The sequence below is a fragment of the Microtus oregoni genome, unplaced genomic scaffold (assembly GCF_018167655.1).
Source record: "Microtus oregoni isolate MIOR12 unplaced genomic scaffold, Mior012 000063F_ref0000156, whole genome shotgun sequence".
NCBI classification, from domain to species: Eukaryota; Metazoa; Chordata; class Mammalia; order Rodentia; family Cricetidae; genus Microtus; species Microtus oregoni.
In genome coordinates this window covers 7978882-7995151 of record NW_024543873.1, presented here as the reverse complement: position 1 = coordinate 7995151, position 16270 = coordinate 7978882, and the positions used below count along the sequence as shown (strand labels likewise).

Here is a 16270-nt window from a genome sequence, read left to right as displayed (position 1 = left end):
TTCTTTCTCCTATTATAAATTTTATAATTACATAGAATACTATCATCCATTGTTTTCCTCCTATGCAATTATATAGCAGAATTTCTTGCTCCAACTAAACTCCAACTTAGTGTCTACGCATCAGCCCCACCTCTACTGTCCTTGACCTCTGACTATTGCCGTTTTAGTCTCACCTCAGCTATATATTTATTTAAGTTGCTCATCTGTGTGAGTTTCTACTGCACTTCTATTACTCTCACTGGCTTATTCTACTTAACATTGTTTGTTTCCATTCATGCCAAAATTGTAAAGATTTGTTTATTATCTGGCTTAATAGAGTTCTCTACCCCCCACTCCATAACTCACATTTAAAAACATGGTACTGGCACATGTTTAGCAAAACACAATTCCCGCCTAGGCTCTTGACCACAGAAGTTTGATGTAAGTTCAAGTAGTGTGGCAAACAAATGTAAGACTCATCTGAATTCTCAACATTCAAAGGATTAGGAGTTCAAGGTAATGCTCAGCTACATACTAATTTCAAGGCCACCCTGAAATACAGAAGACCCTCCCTCATAAAAAGGGGATAAAATTCAATAAACACTTCTCAACCTGTGGGTCTCGACCCTTAGGAGTCCATGAACCTTTTCACAGGGGTTACCTAAGACCATTGGAAAACACAATTATTTTTATCACAATTTTAACAGTAGCAAAATTACAGTTATGAAGTAATAATAAAAATAATTTTATAGTTGGCTGGTCACCACAACATGAGGAACAGTATTAAATAAGCAAAGCATTTGGAAGGTTGAAAGCCACTTTTTAAAATGACTTTTAGATATTTCTCAAAATTTAATAGAAATAAGTAAGACATTTTGGGGAAGTTCTGGAAGCTATTCTCTGACTTAAATTATTCTTTTGCAAAAATAAAGGTATATATTATTGTTTAACTGATACACATACTTACACATGCATATGTAACACATATTTACATATGTGAAGAGAACCAGATGGGCCAGTGAGGAAATTATTGAGAACAAAGTTAAAGCATACATGTATACATACATATGAAGGTTCATGTATTTACTAACTTAAACTTAAGTTTTCAAAAGCTACCAATCAGTCCTTATATGGGAAAAAGTCTTTAATCCATGTCTTTAGGAGGTAATCACAGGCAGATCCTTGGGAGTTCAAGGTCAGCCTGTCTACATAAGTAATGACAGACTAGTTAGGGCTACATAATAACACTCTGTCTCAAAAAAATAAAGCCTGTTACCAATCAGTACTCAAGGAATACTAGGAATTTATTTTCTTTCTTTGCTTTAATCTATTTCAAGTCTCATCCAAGGAGATACAGTCTGCCAAAAGTGCTCAATGCTGTAAATACTGAGTTCTTGAACTTTCAGAGACACCTCCATTGTGAATACTCCCCAAGAGATTGAAGTCTAACTTTTATGAGTTTGAAGTACATGTGCAGCTTTTGGAGATCACTTGGGAAGTTAAGTAAAATCTCTATTGCAAGATTTTTCAGTATCCTATAAGGTGGTGGATTAGAATAGTAATTAAAGAGTAGATTAGAAATGAGTGTACTCTGCTCCAAGGGATATTGGAGTGTTATCAGAAAATTTAAAAAGAAAGAAATGACTCCAACCAAGGTGTCTTAGTATGCAAATCAGACTGCAATCAAGATGGAGGACTGGAGTTCAATCCCTGGAAACTACATGGTGAAAAAAGAGACTTGACTCCCACAGGTTGTCCTCTGACAAAGAGCACTCCTTCCCTCTATCCTCTCTTTGTAGGTTGAAAAATAAATGAAAGAACAGCTGAAAATATAGAAAAGCAGAGGATGACATGGTGAAATGGAATGGCCCATGCATAGCTACCCAGTGTGGGGAAGAGAAAGTCTAAGTGACAAACCACAAACCTCTGATAAAAGAGCCTGACAATCCTAATCATATCACAAGCCAATAGTTATCACAAATCTTGAATGTGTTTATAGCATTTGGTGAAACAGTGACTCATTCTGTGTCACACCACTGGAGAGGAAATCTATTTTGCTATTCCTCAAGTCTTATAGTGAGTATGACTGGGGCCCAACTAGACTCAATAGCCCTCTCCAATGTCATGCAATAGACCCCATCCACTTAATAATTGCTGACACTTGCAGCCCCAAGCCAAGTTCAGTGGACAACCTAATGTCTGTAGGTCTCATGTGTCACTGCAGGCAAGGCTGAAAGCTTCCTGAAATTCTGTCCAAGCTGAATTTTCATCTTCCACCCCTTTCTGATAATCCCCTAAGGTGTTTGAGATTTAGCAGGATTTCAAAACACTGAGGTTAGTCTTCAGTACATATCTCAGTGACAAGCTTACAAGTGACATTAGCCACCTTGCATATAAAAACTAAAGATTTTGATCCATGGATGAATCTGCCCATGGGTTTCAAAGCTAAGTGTAGGTAAAAGACATTCCTGGTATACACAAAAAGGAAACTCCTGAAAAGAAATAAGTATTACTGGATGTTTGATGCTGAACTGGCTCAGGATAAGTCTACAAGGTAAGAAAGACAGGAGACTCCATTGAATCCACACCTCTAGATAGCAGACTATAGATGAAAGAAAACCAGAAAGAAAGGGTGTTCTAATACATTGTAATGTTTTTTTAATTATATTTTAATTTAAATTTAAATTTTTAATTATATTTTAATTTAAATATAAATAATGGAAATTTATTGTCATAATGAAGAATGAAAATACAATATTTGCAGAAAGTAAGTAGAATTGAAGATCATTATGCTAAGCAAAATAAGTTGGACTCAGGTAAAAATCATCATATATTTTTCATTATGCAGAATGGGATACCACTCAGTGATAGACTGCTTCCTGAGATAACAAATGGTCTAGATGCAATCACCAGTAGGACTAGAAAAGAAAGGGTTAAGAAGTCTTATTTTATTGAAAAGACTTTTTCAAATAAGGGTAATGATATTTAGCAAGAGCTTTAAAGATATTTAGTGAGGCTAGATACATATAAATGTTTAGATTTTTTTAATATAGTCCTACTCACTATTTAAAAGTGATATCAAATATTAAAACACAAAATCTGATACATCCATCAACAATGAAATATTATGCCATGGAAGTGATTCAAATGTAACTATTCCATGACATTCTCTAGGAAATTCTTTGAAAGTCGTGAGAGCAACAACACATCTTTAAAACTATGCTACTCTCCACTTGTGTGATTAACTCTGAGCAGCAAAAATCCTCTTGAGAACTGTTCAATTTTAGCACTCAGGAACCTAATCTACTGCACCATTCTTTGATGATCTTGTATCTATAGCTGAACAATAATCAAGAAACTATCATTTACTTTTCCTCAGCTCCTAAGTAGTGTCTATCATTAAATTTATCATATAAACCATTGTATGTATTGACACAAGTGAGTTTATTTTTAGCAATTTAAGATAATAAATACCTCATCCATCAACTAAAAATGTATACTGAATGTTATTAATATCTTAATTTTATTTTTTAAAAAATTATTTAAAGACATCATCTAGCTGTGCAGTGGTGGACTATGCCTTTAATTTCAGTACTCGGGAGGCAGAGGCAGGCAGATATGTATGGGTTTGAGGCCAGTCTTGTCTGCAGAGTAAGTTTCAGGACAGTCAGGACTAAAAAGACATGTCTCAAAAGACCAAAACAATAAAAAAATTTAAAAAAATGAAGATAGCATCTGGTTCTCATGAGGCTTTGAGTTTTCTGGAAGAGAAGTTAAGAAATGGCTCACCATATCTTTCAGAGAATGAGTAAATTTATGATTTACTTTTGTTTATCCTACTGATGATTGCATCCTATTGGTCATTTTAAGTTGTTGATACCTTTAATTCTATAGAGAGCTATTTTTGTCTCAAATGTGCAATGTTCAAACCCATGGCATCAAAAATAATATTGCAAAGGACATTTTAATTCAGACAATGTGAAGGCACCTGTAGTAAAAACTACAAACCTGAAAAATATTCACCTGATGGAGGAAGATCATTGGCTAATAAAGAAACTGCCTTGGCCCATTTGATAGGCCAGCCTTTAGGTGGGTGGAGTAAACAGAACAGAATGCTGGGGGGAAGAGGAAGTGAGCTCATATGCCTTAGCTCTGCTCTCCGGGGCAGATGCGATGAAGCTCCGAACCAGGATGGGCGTAGGCTAGAATCTTCCCAGTAAGCGCACCTCGGTGCTACACACGTTAATAGAAATGGGCCAGGCAGTGTTTAAATGAACACAGTTTGTGTGTTGTTATTTCGGGGTATAAGCTAGCCAGCCAGCCAGGAGACAGGCTGTGGGAAGAGGCCCGCAGCTCTTACTACAGAATGGCGCCCGACATGGTAGCAGCAATTTCTCATGTCTGCTCTGCTTGCTAGAGGCAAGCAAGTGCTCTCATCAAAGAGAGGCTTCCTGACTCAGCTTTTGCTGCAAAACCCTGTAGCTCTTAAGAGGTCCTGCCACAAAACACTTAAATGGTGTTGATAAAAGCCAACTGAATGCTTATTTGTTTTCAGCTGTAGCAGGAAAAAAAAGTTGTGCTGTTTTAAAAGGCCGGTTTTCTGGGTCGTCCTGCCAGGGCAAACTCTAACTCAGACTCAAGCAGGTATTCTGACTGAATGTGGTTCTGTGAGCAGAATGCTGCAGTTTGCTTGCTGGCAGGGACCGTAAAATGCCATAGAGTTGTGGCGATAAACATGGCTACAGCCGCCAGTACCTCAGCCATGAGGCTGGAAATCTAAAGAATGGGCTGGATCCAGCCGGCAAAGCCACTGCTTTAGTCCTACTGAGATTGCTTGGTAAATTAAAGACTCATGTGGTCAAAAAACAGATAAAAATACAGTAAAGAGAGTGTCAAAAGAAAAGAAAACTTCTAAATGATTTACAGTATGATGAAAATATATGCAGACTAAAAGTTAAAGTTCTTAAAGTAAAAAAAAAAAGGAAGAAGGGGAGTAGTTGGGTGTGGTAGTACAAACTTTAATCCCAACACTTGGGAGGCAGAGGGAGATTGACCTCTGTGACTTCAAGGTGTGGTAGCACACACCTTTACTCCAAGTGCCTATAAGGCAGAGACAAACGGATCTCTGTGAGTTCAAGGTGTAGTAGGTACACCTTTAATCCCAATGCCTGGGAGGCAGAGACAGGCAGATCTCTGAGAGTTCAAGGACATCCTGGTCTACAGAGTTATTCCAGGGCAAAGATATACATAGAAGGCGTCTCAAAAAATAAAAGTAAAAATAAACAAAATAGAGGTTAAAATAAAGCTGCAAAAAGATGGAAAATTCACAGATAATCTTGATACTGTAAGCTATTATGCTCTCTTTGATTGTTTGAATGCTGAGGAAAGAGCACCAGCTGCTAAAAGATATTTGTTTATAAATGCTGCTGAACTAATCCGAGATAGATTACCTTGACTTTAAAATTTGGATCTAAGGACATGATGCTTTGGAAAGGAGTTTCTTCTTTTGTTTTCACAGAGGATGAAACTCTGTGGATTGCGTCTATCCCAATATGGTGTGATATACCACGCCCTCCTGAAAGGTTGCTGTGAACACCTTCAAAAAATTACTACACTCAACTGCTGACTGAGATGAATCTAGCACACAGGTTATACCATGAAAGACCTAAATAACAGCGTCCCCATTCAGCAAGAAGCAGTTTGGAGAGAAATAACTACACCCATATTCCCAAATACTGTTTATAAATGTTCTTTTACATTTAAAGGGGGATATAATATAGATATGAATCATTTGTATTGGTATGGATTTTAAGGTCAATTTTGTTATATGTATATGTATTTCTGCTCTTGATTAAGGTATTTTGATTGTGTAGTTCATTTAAAAATGTAATGTATATATTGTTAATGGATAATCATCTATAATAGTCAAGCTTGTAGTCATGTTAGTTAGATTTTTCTAGATGTATAGCGATATATTTAAGTTAGATAGGCATTCTTTATATCTTTCAAAGACTGCAGAATATGGCATTTAATGTTTTAATAACTTAGGGCTTTTCGTGACAATGAGACACATCTGCTCCTGGCAGAACCAATCTACTTCAAGAGGAAGATGGGCATCAAAGAGGTTTCTTATGGAGTTGGTTAGCCATTTGGGCAAGAAACTGCTCTTGCCTGGACTGATGCATAAACTGGACACAAAGAACCTGCAGAGAGAGGACTGCTGAACTTGCCTAAACGTGAGACGGTCTTTCGGGGTTCCTGACTCATGAAAGAGTCTGCAAGACTTTTTACAGGACACAGCAGATAGTGACTGACTGTCTTTGAAATTTCCTGCTTTACAGAAATGTCTGCTGGAAACTATGGGCTTGTAGGCTGAAGATGAATGCCCCAATGGTACAGAGGAACTATGGGTGACTATCCAGGCAGTGAGATGTCTCTGTCATTTCTAGAGTTTTCTTATTTCTTGTTTGCTTAGGTAATACTGTGTCCTTCTGGAGTCTTTGATGGAGTTCAAGAATAGTTAGTTATCGTTATAGTTTTCCTTAGTTATGATAAAGATAAAATAGATGTAAATATTGTAATTTTTACTTGATAACTGTTTTGTTATATGTAATTTTACTATGTTAAAGTTAAAGCCTTTCCTTTTTCTTTAAAGAGAAAAAGGGGAAATGATGGAGGAAGGTCATAGGCTAATAAAGAATCTGCCTTGGCCCATTTGATAGGCCAGCCTTTAGGTGGGTGGAGTAAACAGAACAGAATGCTGGGCGGAAGAGGAAGTGAGCTCATATGCCTTAGCTCTGCTCTCTGGGGCAGACTTGATAAAGCTCCGACCCAGGATGGACGTAGGCTAGAATCTTCCCTGTAATTGTACCTCAGTGCTATACACATTAATAGAAATGGGCCAGGCAGTGTTTAAATGAATACAGTTTGTGTGTTGTTATTTCAGGGTATAAGCTAGCCAGGCGGCCAGGAGCCAGGCTGTGGGAAGAGTCCCACAGCTCTTACTACTTTCACCCCCCCCCATATTCTTTACTTATTTTCCCTAATGGGAATCGTTCATCAAGTTCCTTACTAACTTCAAAGGTATGAGTTATTTTATTGACACCAAATTCATTGTATATTGTTACTTACAGACAATAGGATAGGCGTGATGACAAACCAGCAAGCTCTCCACCAGAGCCAAAATATCCATCTCTTTGCTCCAATCATCATTTCTATGTCTTCAATGAATCTATTCCCTCCTAGAGATAACAATTACACATGATGAGTCCTTTCTTACACGGTTCCTTGGAGATTGACATACATATTATCCTTTTTCATTTAAGCATGTTCCTAAAAGTCATCAGTGAAGCACACACCTGGAATTCCATATCATTCATAACGTATTTTGCTCAACAGATCACATTTTACTATTATATGTGCTATTAAAATTGGATGATTACATATTCTTTTTTGTGTTTTAATGTTGTTTTATTTTTATTTTATTGATTTTATTGAGCTCTACATTTTTCTCTGGTCCCCTCCCTGCCTCTCCCATACCCTTTTACCCTCCCCATGGTCCCTAATGAAAAGGAATCAAATGATGTTGTATAAGACTTATAAACAAATCGGCGATCACCATTTACCATAAATCCAGATGATTCCTAAAATTTCCAAGATAGCTGCAATCAAAATGCCCCATCCAGCACAGAAGTGATCAATCAAATGAACCCAGTAAATTCCAGCCTACAGAAAACAAAACAAAAACAGAAAAACAAGCTCACACCAGTTATTTACCACAATATTTTCACTACTTTTTGTAAAGTATCCAAATAGAATACATTTTCAAACAATATATTAAAGTATGTTTCCTGTATAAACTCAAATATGTGTTTAATTGCTTAAAATTCCAAACAGGTATTTTCTTATAATATACTATGACACTGACAAAATGCAAGCATTTAAAACACATGATTATATACATGGAATATAGTATCTATGAGCTCTGTAATAGCCAAGAAAAATAAAATCTTGTTACTTAGAAAATTGTTATTATTGGGCTTCCTCCTCTGAAAAAAAAATATATACTAGCGAAGTTACAAAGAAGAAATTGTTGAAATGCGGAAGGCATCATAAATAGAAATTGGACCTGGCGTGAAACACCCCCTTGAGTCTTAGCATATTTGTTTAGATTTAAAAGTATAGTCCAACTAATACTTGTCTACAGAAGTTAAAGGCTAAACTGTACCTGAGTCACACAGACGAGACCAAGGAGAAACAGAACGAAGCAGCAACCCAATGTTATAGGAACTCTCATGCGTTTCATTGCTTTGGGAAACAAATCTTGAATTGTTGTTGTAATTGTTTCTAGAGAAGGGAAAATGGGTTATTACATTTCAACTGAGTAAGACTAATACAGAATTCAATATCTATTAATCAAATTCATACATATAAACTGGGAGTATTCTCTGGACATTGCTCTTTTCTAAGTCAAGAAGGTTCTCTTTCACATTGTTTTGTAGTTTGTTTTTCAAGACAGACTGTCATATAACTTCGAAGACCAGCTGACCTCAAACTCAGAGATTTACCTACCTCTGCTTCCTGAGTGCTAGGATTTAAAAGTCCTGTGCCACCACTTCCAGGCAAGATCTTTTCTCTTAGTCCCTGGATTTAGCTCCCAGCAGACAGAAGAAGGAAGGAAGAGAGATAAGTGAGTGCAGCACAAGAAAGAGGAGGGGGAGGCAGGGGAGAGAGGAGGTGGAAGTGGACTATGGCAGTTAGGAAGGCAGGCCAGGGAGATAGAAGGGCAGAGATGAAGAGATGGAAGAAAAAGATGTGGGAGAAGGAAGAAGGAAGGGAGGAATAGTGTCTTCTAAACAGAAACTTCTCTAAAAGTAGAAAAATATATAAGCCAAAAGATCACAAGAGATATATTTAACATTTTTGAAGGCTTTGGAAATCAACCCGACCAACTTGAGTTTTTCCTATAATAAACGAAGAAAATGTGTTATGTAAGACAATGTTATAAAATTGTTTCAAAATATTTAGTTGTATGCCTTAGAGAAATTACTTCTGTGTATATAGAATCATATGTATGAAGTGTTATCTGATCAGTGTGTGTGTGTGTGTGTGTGTGTGTGTGTGTGTGCATGTGTGTATGTGTCCCATTTGTGGCTATATATATATATATATATATATATATATATATATATATATAGAGAGAGAGAGAGAGAGAGAGACATGTGTATACATATGTGCATGCAGACACAAATGAACCAATTCATTGCCTATCCAAAAAGCTGAGAAATTGTTAATAAGAGTTTTGTTAAAACTCTCTCAAGCAAGAACCAAGTTTTTAGGGAGAAATAAAGTTGTCACGGGAACTGTCCCCAGGTACAGAGGGCAGGAAAGAGAAAATGGTAGCCATTTTTTTCATTGCTTTATAAAGTATACATTGAATTAAGAAACAAATACAAAATTCTGACTAAAGGGACCAAAAAATGACTCCTTGTAAAATATTTATCTAGAGAAAATATAATAAAGCATTAATATTTGAGGTTTTTAATGTCAAGTATGTATATTGTGTTTTTGTGAATTTAATTTTTAAATTGAAATAACTCATAAACATTCTTCTCTTAATAGCACCTGAAAGAGATACTAGAATAAAAAAACAGGATGTTTTCAAATAAAGGAATCAGGAATAAAATATCAGAGTTATTTAACACAAAAGGTATTACTTACCAATAGAAGCAAATTGAGAATCCAGACCCAGTGTTAAAAGCATGAAAAAAAATAATATGGACCAAAATGGACCAGCTGGGAGTTGGGCTAGAGCTTCTGGATAGGCAATGAATGCCAAATCAAAACCTAAGAAAAATGTGGAATATTTTAAATTAATTGCCAAGTAATTCTACACATTTGAACATTTTCAAAGTAATGTACTTTTAAAATCCCATCATGATTTGACAATGCAATTCATGAACGTACACTCTTTACCAAATTAAATTCTTTAAATGTTTTATTTGGAGGCCAGAGAGATGGCTTATTGAGTAAAAACACTTGTCATTCAAACTTGATGACCTGAGATCGATCTCTAGAATCTACAGAGAAGAAGAAAGCAGATTTCTGAAACTTGTCCTCTTTTGTCCACACAAACACTGTGACCTGCACGTGTCTTCACTCACTCCCTTCCTTTTTCTCCCCCCTCAATATCCCTCCCTCCACCCATCCCTGCCTTTCTCTAATATACAGTAATAATAAATATACAAAATGTTTGAATTGTTAAGCTAATGTGAATGTGTGACATGAATTAAGCTAAGACAATTTTGTTCAGGAAAGTTGTTTTAGAATATTATCACATGTACTCACTCATATGTGGCTTTTAAACATAAAGCAAAGAAAACCAGCCCACAAATCACAGTCCCAGAGAACCTAGGCCACAATGAAGACCCTAAGAGAGGCAGACATAGATCTAATCTACATGGAAAGTAGAAAAAGACAAGATCTCCTGAATAAAGTGGGAGCATTAGGATCATGGGAGAGGGTTGAAGGGGAGGGAAGAGGCAGGGAGGGAAGAAGAGGAAAATGTATAGCTCAATAAAAATAATTTAAAAATTTTAAATCTTTAATATTTCAGATATTCCTAGGTGCTGGCCTGTGATCAAGGATTCTCTCATCTTTGCCTCTTATCTCTCCGTTGGAGTTCTGGTATTGCAGATTTTCACACTATATAGAGGCACACTACACATACATGGATTTGGGAGATTTGAACTCAAATCCCCATTCTTAGATAGCAACTGATTTTATCCATTCCCTATTCAAGTGATTGATAGAAGGTGTGGTGGTACACACCTGTTATCCCAGCACTTGGGGTGTGGGGTAAGGGAGGATCAGGAGTTCAAGGTCATTCTCTACCCCACTCAGAGTTTGACACCAGGCTGGGCTGCATGAGACCATATCTCAAAAAACAGTACCAAAAATATCAGTGAAGGAGAAGAACATATTTCTTAAATGACAAAATCTTAAGTTCACCTTATTCTAAAATTTATAAAAAGTAAAATGAAATGAAGTTGAACTATCTAGAAAAATAAATATATAGAATAAATTTTGTGGTTGTTGCTACTTTTTGAGACAGGGGCTAAGTAGCCCTGGTTGTTCTGGAATTTATTATGTAGACCAGATTGGCCTTAAATTCACAGAAATCTGCAATCCTCTACCTTCCTGGTGCTAGTATTGAAGGCATGCACCACCATGTCTAGCTGGAATGAATCTAGTCTTCTGCCATCTTATCAAATGTTTATCCAGAATTATTATGAGTAATACAATTTCAGTTTAATTATTATGAGTAATAGCATCTCAGTTTACACATACATGCAAAATTGAATATAATAAAGTTCTAGATGGAATCTCATTTTCAAGTTGATATTACTGTTTTAAAAAACACTGTAGTTTGTTCAATTTTTTCTATGTGACACTCAGTTTTAGGTATTTTCAGTTTCTCTGAGTTCCCAAAGGAAGGAAATAGAACATATAGTTATCCTACTGGATATTGGAAGTAGACAAGATTGCCGGACAAAAATTGGGAACTTGGAGGTGGGGTGGGATGGGGGTAAGGGGAAATGGGGAGATAAAAGTGAAAAGGGGAGGATGGGGAGAACTAGGGGGAATGGGATGCTTGGGATAAAGGAAGGGTGGATTGGGAGCAGGGAAGTATATATCTTAATTAAGGGAGCCATTTTAGGGTTGGCAAGAGACTTGACTCTAGAGGGGTTCCAAGGTGTCCAGGGAGATGTCCCCAGCTAGTTCCTTAGGCAGCTGAGGAGAGGGAACCTGAAATGGCCCTATCCTATAGCAATACTGATGAATATCTTGCATATCACCATAGAACCTTCATCTGGCGATGGATGGAGATAGAGACAGAGACCCACATTGGAGCACCAGACTGAGCTCCCAGGGTCCAAATGAGGAGCAGAAGGAGGGAGAACATGAGCAAGGAAGTCAGGAGCAGGAGGGGGGGCTGCACCCACCCACTGAGACAGTGGGGCTTATCTAATGGGAGCTCACCAAGGCCAGCTGGACTGGGACTTAAAAAGCATGGGACTCTCTGAACGTGGCAGACAATAAGGGCTGATGAGAAGCCAGGGACAATGGCACTGGGTTTTGATCCTACTGCATGTACTGGCTTTGTGGGAGCCTAGCCTGTTTGGATTCTCACCTTCCTAGATCTGGATGGAGGGAGGAGGACCTTGGACTTCCCACAGGAACCCTGACTGCTCTTTGGACTGGAGAGGGAGAGGGAGAGGAATGGGGGGGGGGAATGGGAGGCGGGGAGGAGGCAGAATTTTTTTCAAAAAATAAGAATTCATAGCATTGGCTTTTAAAGTAGGCTCTATCACTTTCTAAATATTTGCACTTGTGCAAGACATAGTGTTTGTGTGTACCACTATAATATAAGGAAAGGGACACAAAATGATCTCCAAAATCCTTTCTAATACAGGGCTTCTACTATCATCCATACCAAATAAAGATAATAAAAGTTCCCAAGAGGTTCCTGCTTAAGAATCCTAGGACTCCTTTTCCACCAGACTTTAGCTGGATAGTAAGCATCCCTTAACTATTGTCTGCAAGGTTAGAAAACTCATCAATCAGATTCCTTGAAAGCTGGACTCAATTATGCACTGAGTCACTTTAATATTCCTATTACATGGACAAGTTTAAAAGTTCAAACCCAATACTGTATTTTCACATGGGAAAATTGTTTCTTTCAAGAAGCATAGAATTGTGCTGAGTGGTTCATTTTAAGGATAAATAAAAATAAAGAAAAAATATCTTTATTTCATTTTTTTAGGTACTCTCATGCAGCCTCAGCTGGCCTCAATTTCTCTCAGTAGATGAGGTTAGTCTTCAACTTCTATTTCTCCTACCTCGACTTCCTAAGTGCTGTGATTACATGCATATGACACAACACAGGGTTTTTGAAGTACTAGGTAAAAAAACCAGGGCATGGTACTTGCTTGACGAGCACTCTCCCAAATTGAACTGTGTTCCCAACATTATGTCTTCTTGAATCACTGCTCCCTAAAATGCTTTTGTGTTTCCAGATCTTTTAGGAACTATTACATTAAAATGTATTGTGTTAGATGGACCAGTAAATAAATAACTCTAATCATAAGTATAGATGCCTGTAAATTAGACCAGAATTTCACAAGTGAGCTATATTCAGTTAAATTTCAGGAGCATCCAGAATTGTATACCTGATTTTACAACTTGAGAGACTTCCTTTCCAGATATATGAGCCATATGTCCCAATATAGAAAAAATCGCAAACCCAGCAAACACACTAGTCAGGCAGTTTGTCAAGCAAACTACAATGGCATCAGAGTAACAGTTGTTGTTAAACTTGTTGTAAGATGATAAAGCGACTAGGCCACCCCAAGCGACAGAAAGGGAATAAAATATCTGTGTAGCAGCATCTTTCCAAACCTGTAAGAGAAATTTTAAAAACTTTTAAACATGTACTGTTAAATTTAACTCATAGAAAAGAGTATGCAAGTAAATATAAATGCACATTAAAAAATAATGAAATGAATGCCTAAATGTCAACCATCAAGAGGAAGAAAATAATGGTATGAGCTTTTACGATTTTTTGTGTTTTTTATACTTCAGTAGTAACTGTGGGCTGCAGCCCTTGCATATCAGATATTTACATTATGATTCATAACAGTAGCAAAATTACAGATCTGAAGTAGCAATAAAAATAATTTTATGATCACCACAACATAAGGAACTGTATTAAAGGGAACGTTGAGAACCATTGCTCTATAGCATTGGCAACATTTCGTCAACTTTTTTCTTGTTTGACCTAATCTAAAGGCTTTAAATCAAGTGTTCTGATTAGACTCATTACTTACCAAAATTAGCATTTTCCACAGTGTAATGATTGTTCTGTCTTTTTAAGAGACATGCCACGCCCATTCCCTTCCCCATCTGCTGAGACAGGCTGATCTGCAGCTTCCAGCCTGAGTTCTCTCTCTTTCCCTTCTCCCTCTTGGAGAGGCAGCTCTCTCTCTCTCTCTCTCTCTCTCTCTCTCTCTCTCTCTCTCTCTCTCTCTCTCCCCGGTGTTTGTGTAGACCACACTGTTCTGAAACACCATACATAGAGCTCACAGAGATCTGTCTGCTTCTGCTTCTAAAATTATGTGGTGGAATTTAAGTTACACATACCACACTACAAACTAGAAACTGAATTCTGGTCTTTTGTGTGCTGTATTTCTCGAGGGCCTTTTCCCCTCTCAATGTGCTGCTTGTTTTTTATCCTCTTTACTTTGTGTCCTTCAATGAGCCAAAGTATTTTTGCGATTGCTACTTAATGTAGCTGAAATTATTCAGATGTGCTTACCTGTACATTTCTTCATCTGTGTTGTCTGCTAACAAAGCTTAGTTTAAGATTATAAGGATGTTATTCTGTATTCTCTACATGAAACAGTTTTGTTTTCAGTTTCCCTCCAATTTATTTTACACATATTAATTACACATCTGTTACACATAATTTATTCTACACATATTTCCACTTCACATTATTTTTAAATTTTAAGGATAACTGATGCTACAAATTACATCAATGACATCTATTGGATCATCCATCCTTTTCAGATTGAACTGAATTATTACCTCTGCTAAATACCAAACTTTGTTTCTTGATAAATACATTTTTGAGATTACTATTCTGTACCATCTCTCTGTATATCTGTTCCTATGCCAAAACCTCATGATTTGTGGGTTTTTTTTTTAATACTGTCTTTTGTCTGACATGAGAATTTCTCTATACTTATCTGTGCTGGGAATTAGATTGGAATTTCATTAATTCTCTATGTCAATGTGATATTAAAACCACATTAATTCTTAACAAAGATGTTACTAGACAGCCCAACCTGGCTCTGTGTCTTTGTCTAATTTCAGTCCTTTATCATTACTGACATCAGAATTTATCCCTCCTTCCTCTTTGTGAAATGCCAACAGTTAAGTCAGAGATTTATTCAAGTTCATTTATTTTGAAATTGGAATTCTTTGAATATAATATCAACCAAAAGGAAAAAATGACTTGTGTAGATTTTAAACAACAGGACTAATTTATATTTGGCCAAAAGTGTCTTTTCACTCCTCATAGCCTCACAGAGGTCAGTGGGAAGGTAGACTGAATAATGTGACCATATGTGACTAACAATTCTGGTTCTAGAATTAAAAGGAATACATTTACACCCAAACCATTCATGCGTCTAACTTTAATTTAACCTTTTTAATTCATTGGTAGGTACAAGCAATAATAATGATGATTAAAAAATACTCCATGGTAATTATAATTGTTATTATGAGAAACAACCATAAAGTAATTTTAATATATTGTAACGATCTTAAAAACATTAATTTTTTCACTTGAAAATAATTTAATAGAAGCAAGTTTCCTAGAGAATAAAATTTCACTGGGTCTATATACTATGCTTTTCATGCTAGATTACAGAAAATCTGTATGAAGAAAGATAGATAGGTGGGTAAATACATAAATACCTACAGAGAGATACACATAGACCAAGATATTTTCATTTAGATATTAATAAATCAAGTTGGAAATAAAATATCCTTATTTATTTGGTTGCTGTCCATCTTAGGAGATGAACTTCATGCTTATGTTGATCTCTGAGTCTCTGTACTTGATATGTTATGCATGCATACATGATTTAAGAGGACCTGAGGTGGATGAGTCAGATCAGTGTTGAGAGAGAATGCTAATCTGAGGGAAGCTATTATCACTAACAAACCCAAAACACATGGAATGTGGTCATTTGATATGGGGAGTGGAGGACTAAATTGCATGTTTCACAAGGAACTTTAAATGCAGGTCTGATTCTTTTTTAATAATAGAGACACAGAAACAGAGACAAAATCCATATGAAAACTACAAGATAGTTTCAAGGGAGTATAAAACACAAGGATCTGAGACACATAAAAAGCCACATAACAGTATCAAAGCGGCTTTTCATCTGTGACCAAAACTTTGAAGCTTAAGTAAAATGCACACTTCTTAGGGAAAATGAAGTAACAAAACTATAATGCACCATCAATAGTTAAAATAATTGTACTCTAGTTCACATTTTCATGAGTTTTCTAATTCCACAGTTTATTAACTTATCTTATCATGTTTAATAACCTAATGAAAATTTTTCACCTAGTTGGGAATGGATTAGTAAACAAGGTTAAAAAGAGTAAGGACTAAGACTAATTAAGAAATGCCTTAAGGTGCCCTGAGGACACATCA

At 36.5% G+C, this 16270-nt stretch overlaps 1 protein-coding gene across 1 annotated transcript in view; it reads right to left on the bottom strand.

The window, feature by feature from the left end:
* The window catches only part of LOC121439843 (sodium- and chloride-dependent neutral and basic amino acid transporter B(0+)-like), a 28985-nt gene that overhangs the window by 2458 nt on the left and 10257 nt on the right, over positions 1-16270 (bottom strand). Inside the window, exons 7-11 of the mRNA XM_041640454.1 lie at positions 13212-13440; positions 9700-9825; positions 8207-8325; positions 7605-7704; positions 7111-7220 (exon numbers count right to left, since the gene is read on the bottom strand). Of these exons, the coding sequence (XP_041496388.1) occupies positions 7111-7220; positions 7605-7704; positions 8207-8325; positions 9700-9825; positions 13212-13440 (684 nt within the window). The remainder of the gene's footprint in view (positions 1-7110; positions 7221-7604; positions 7705-8206; positions 8326-9699; positions 9826-13211; positions 13441-16270) is intronic.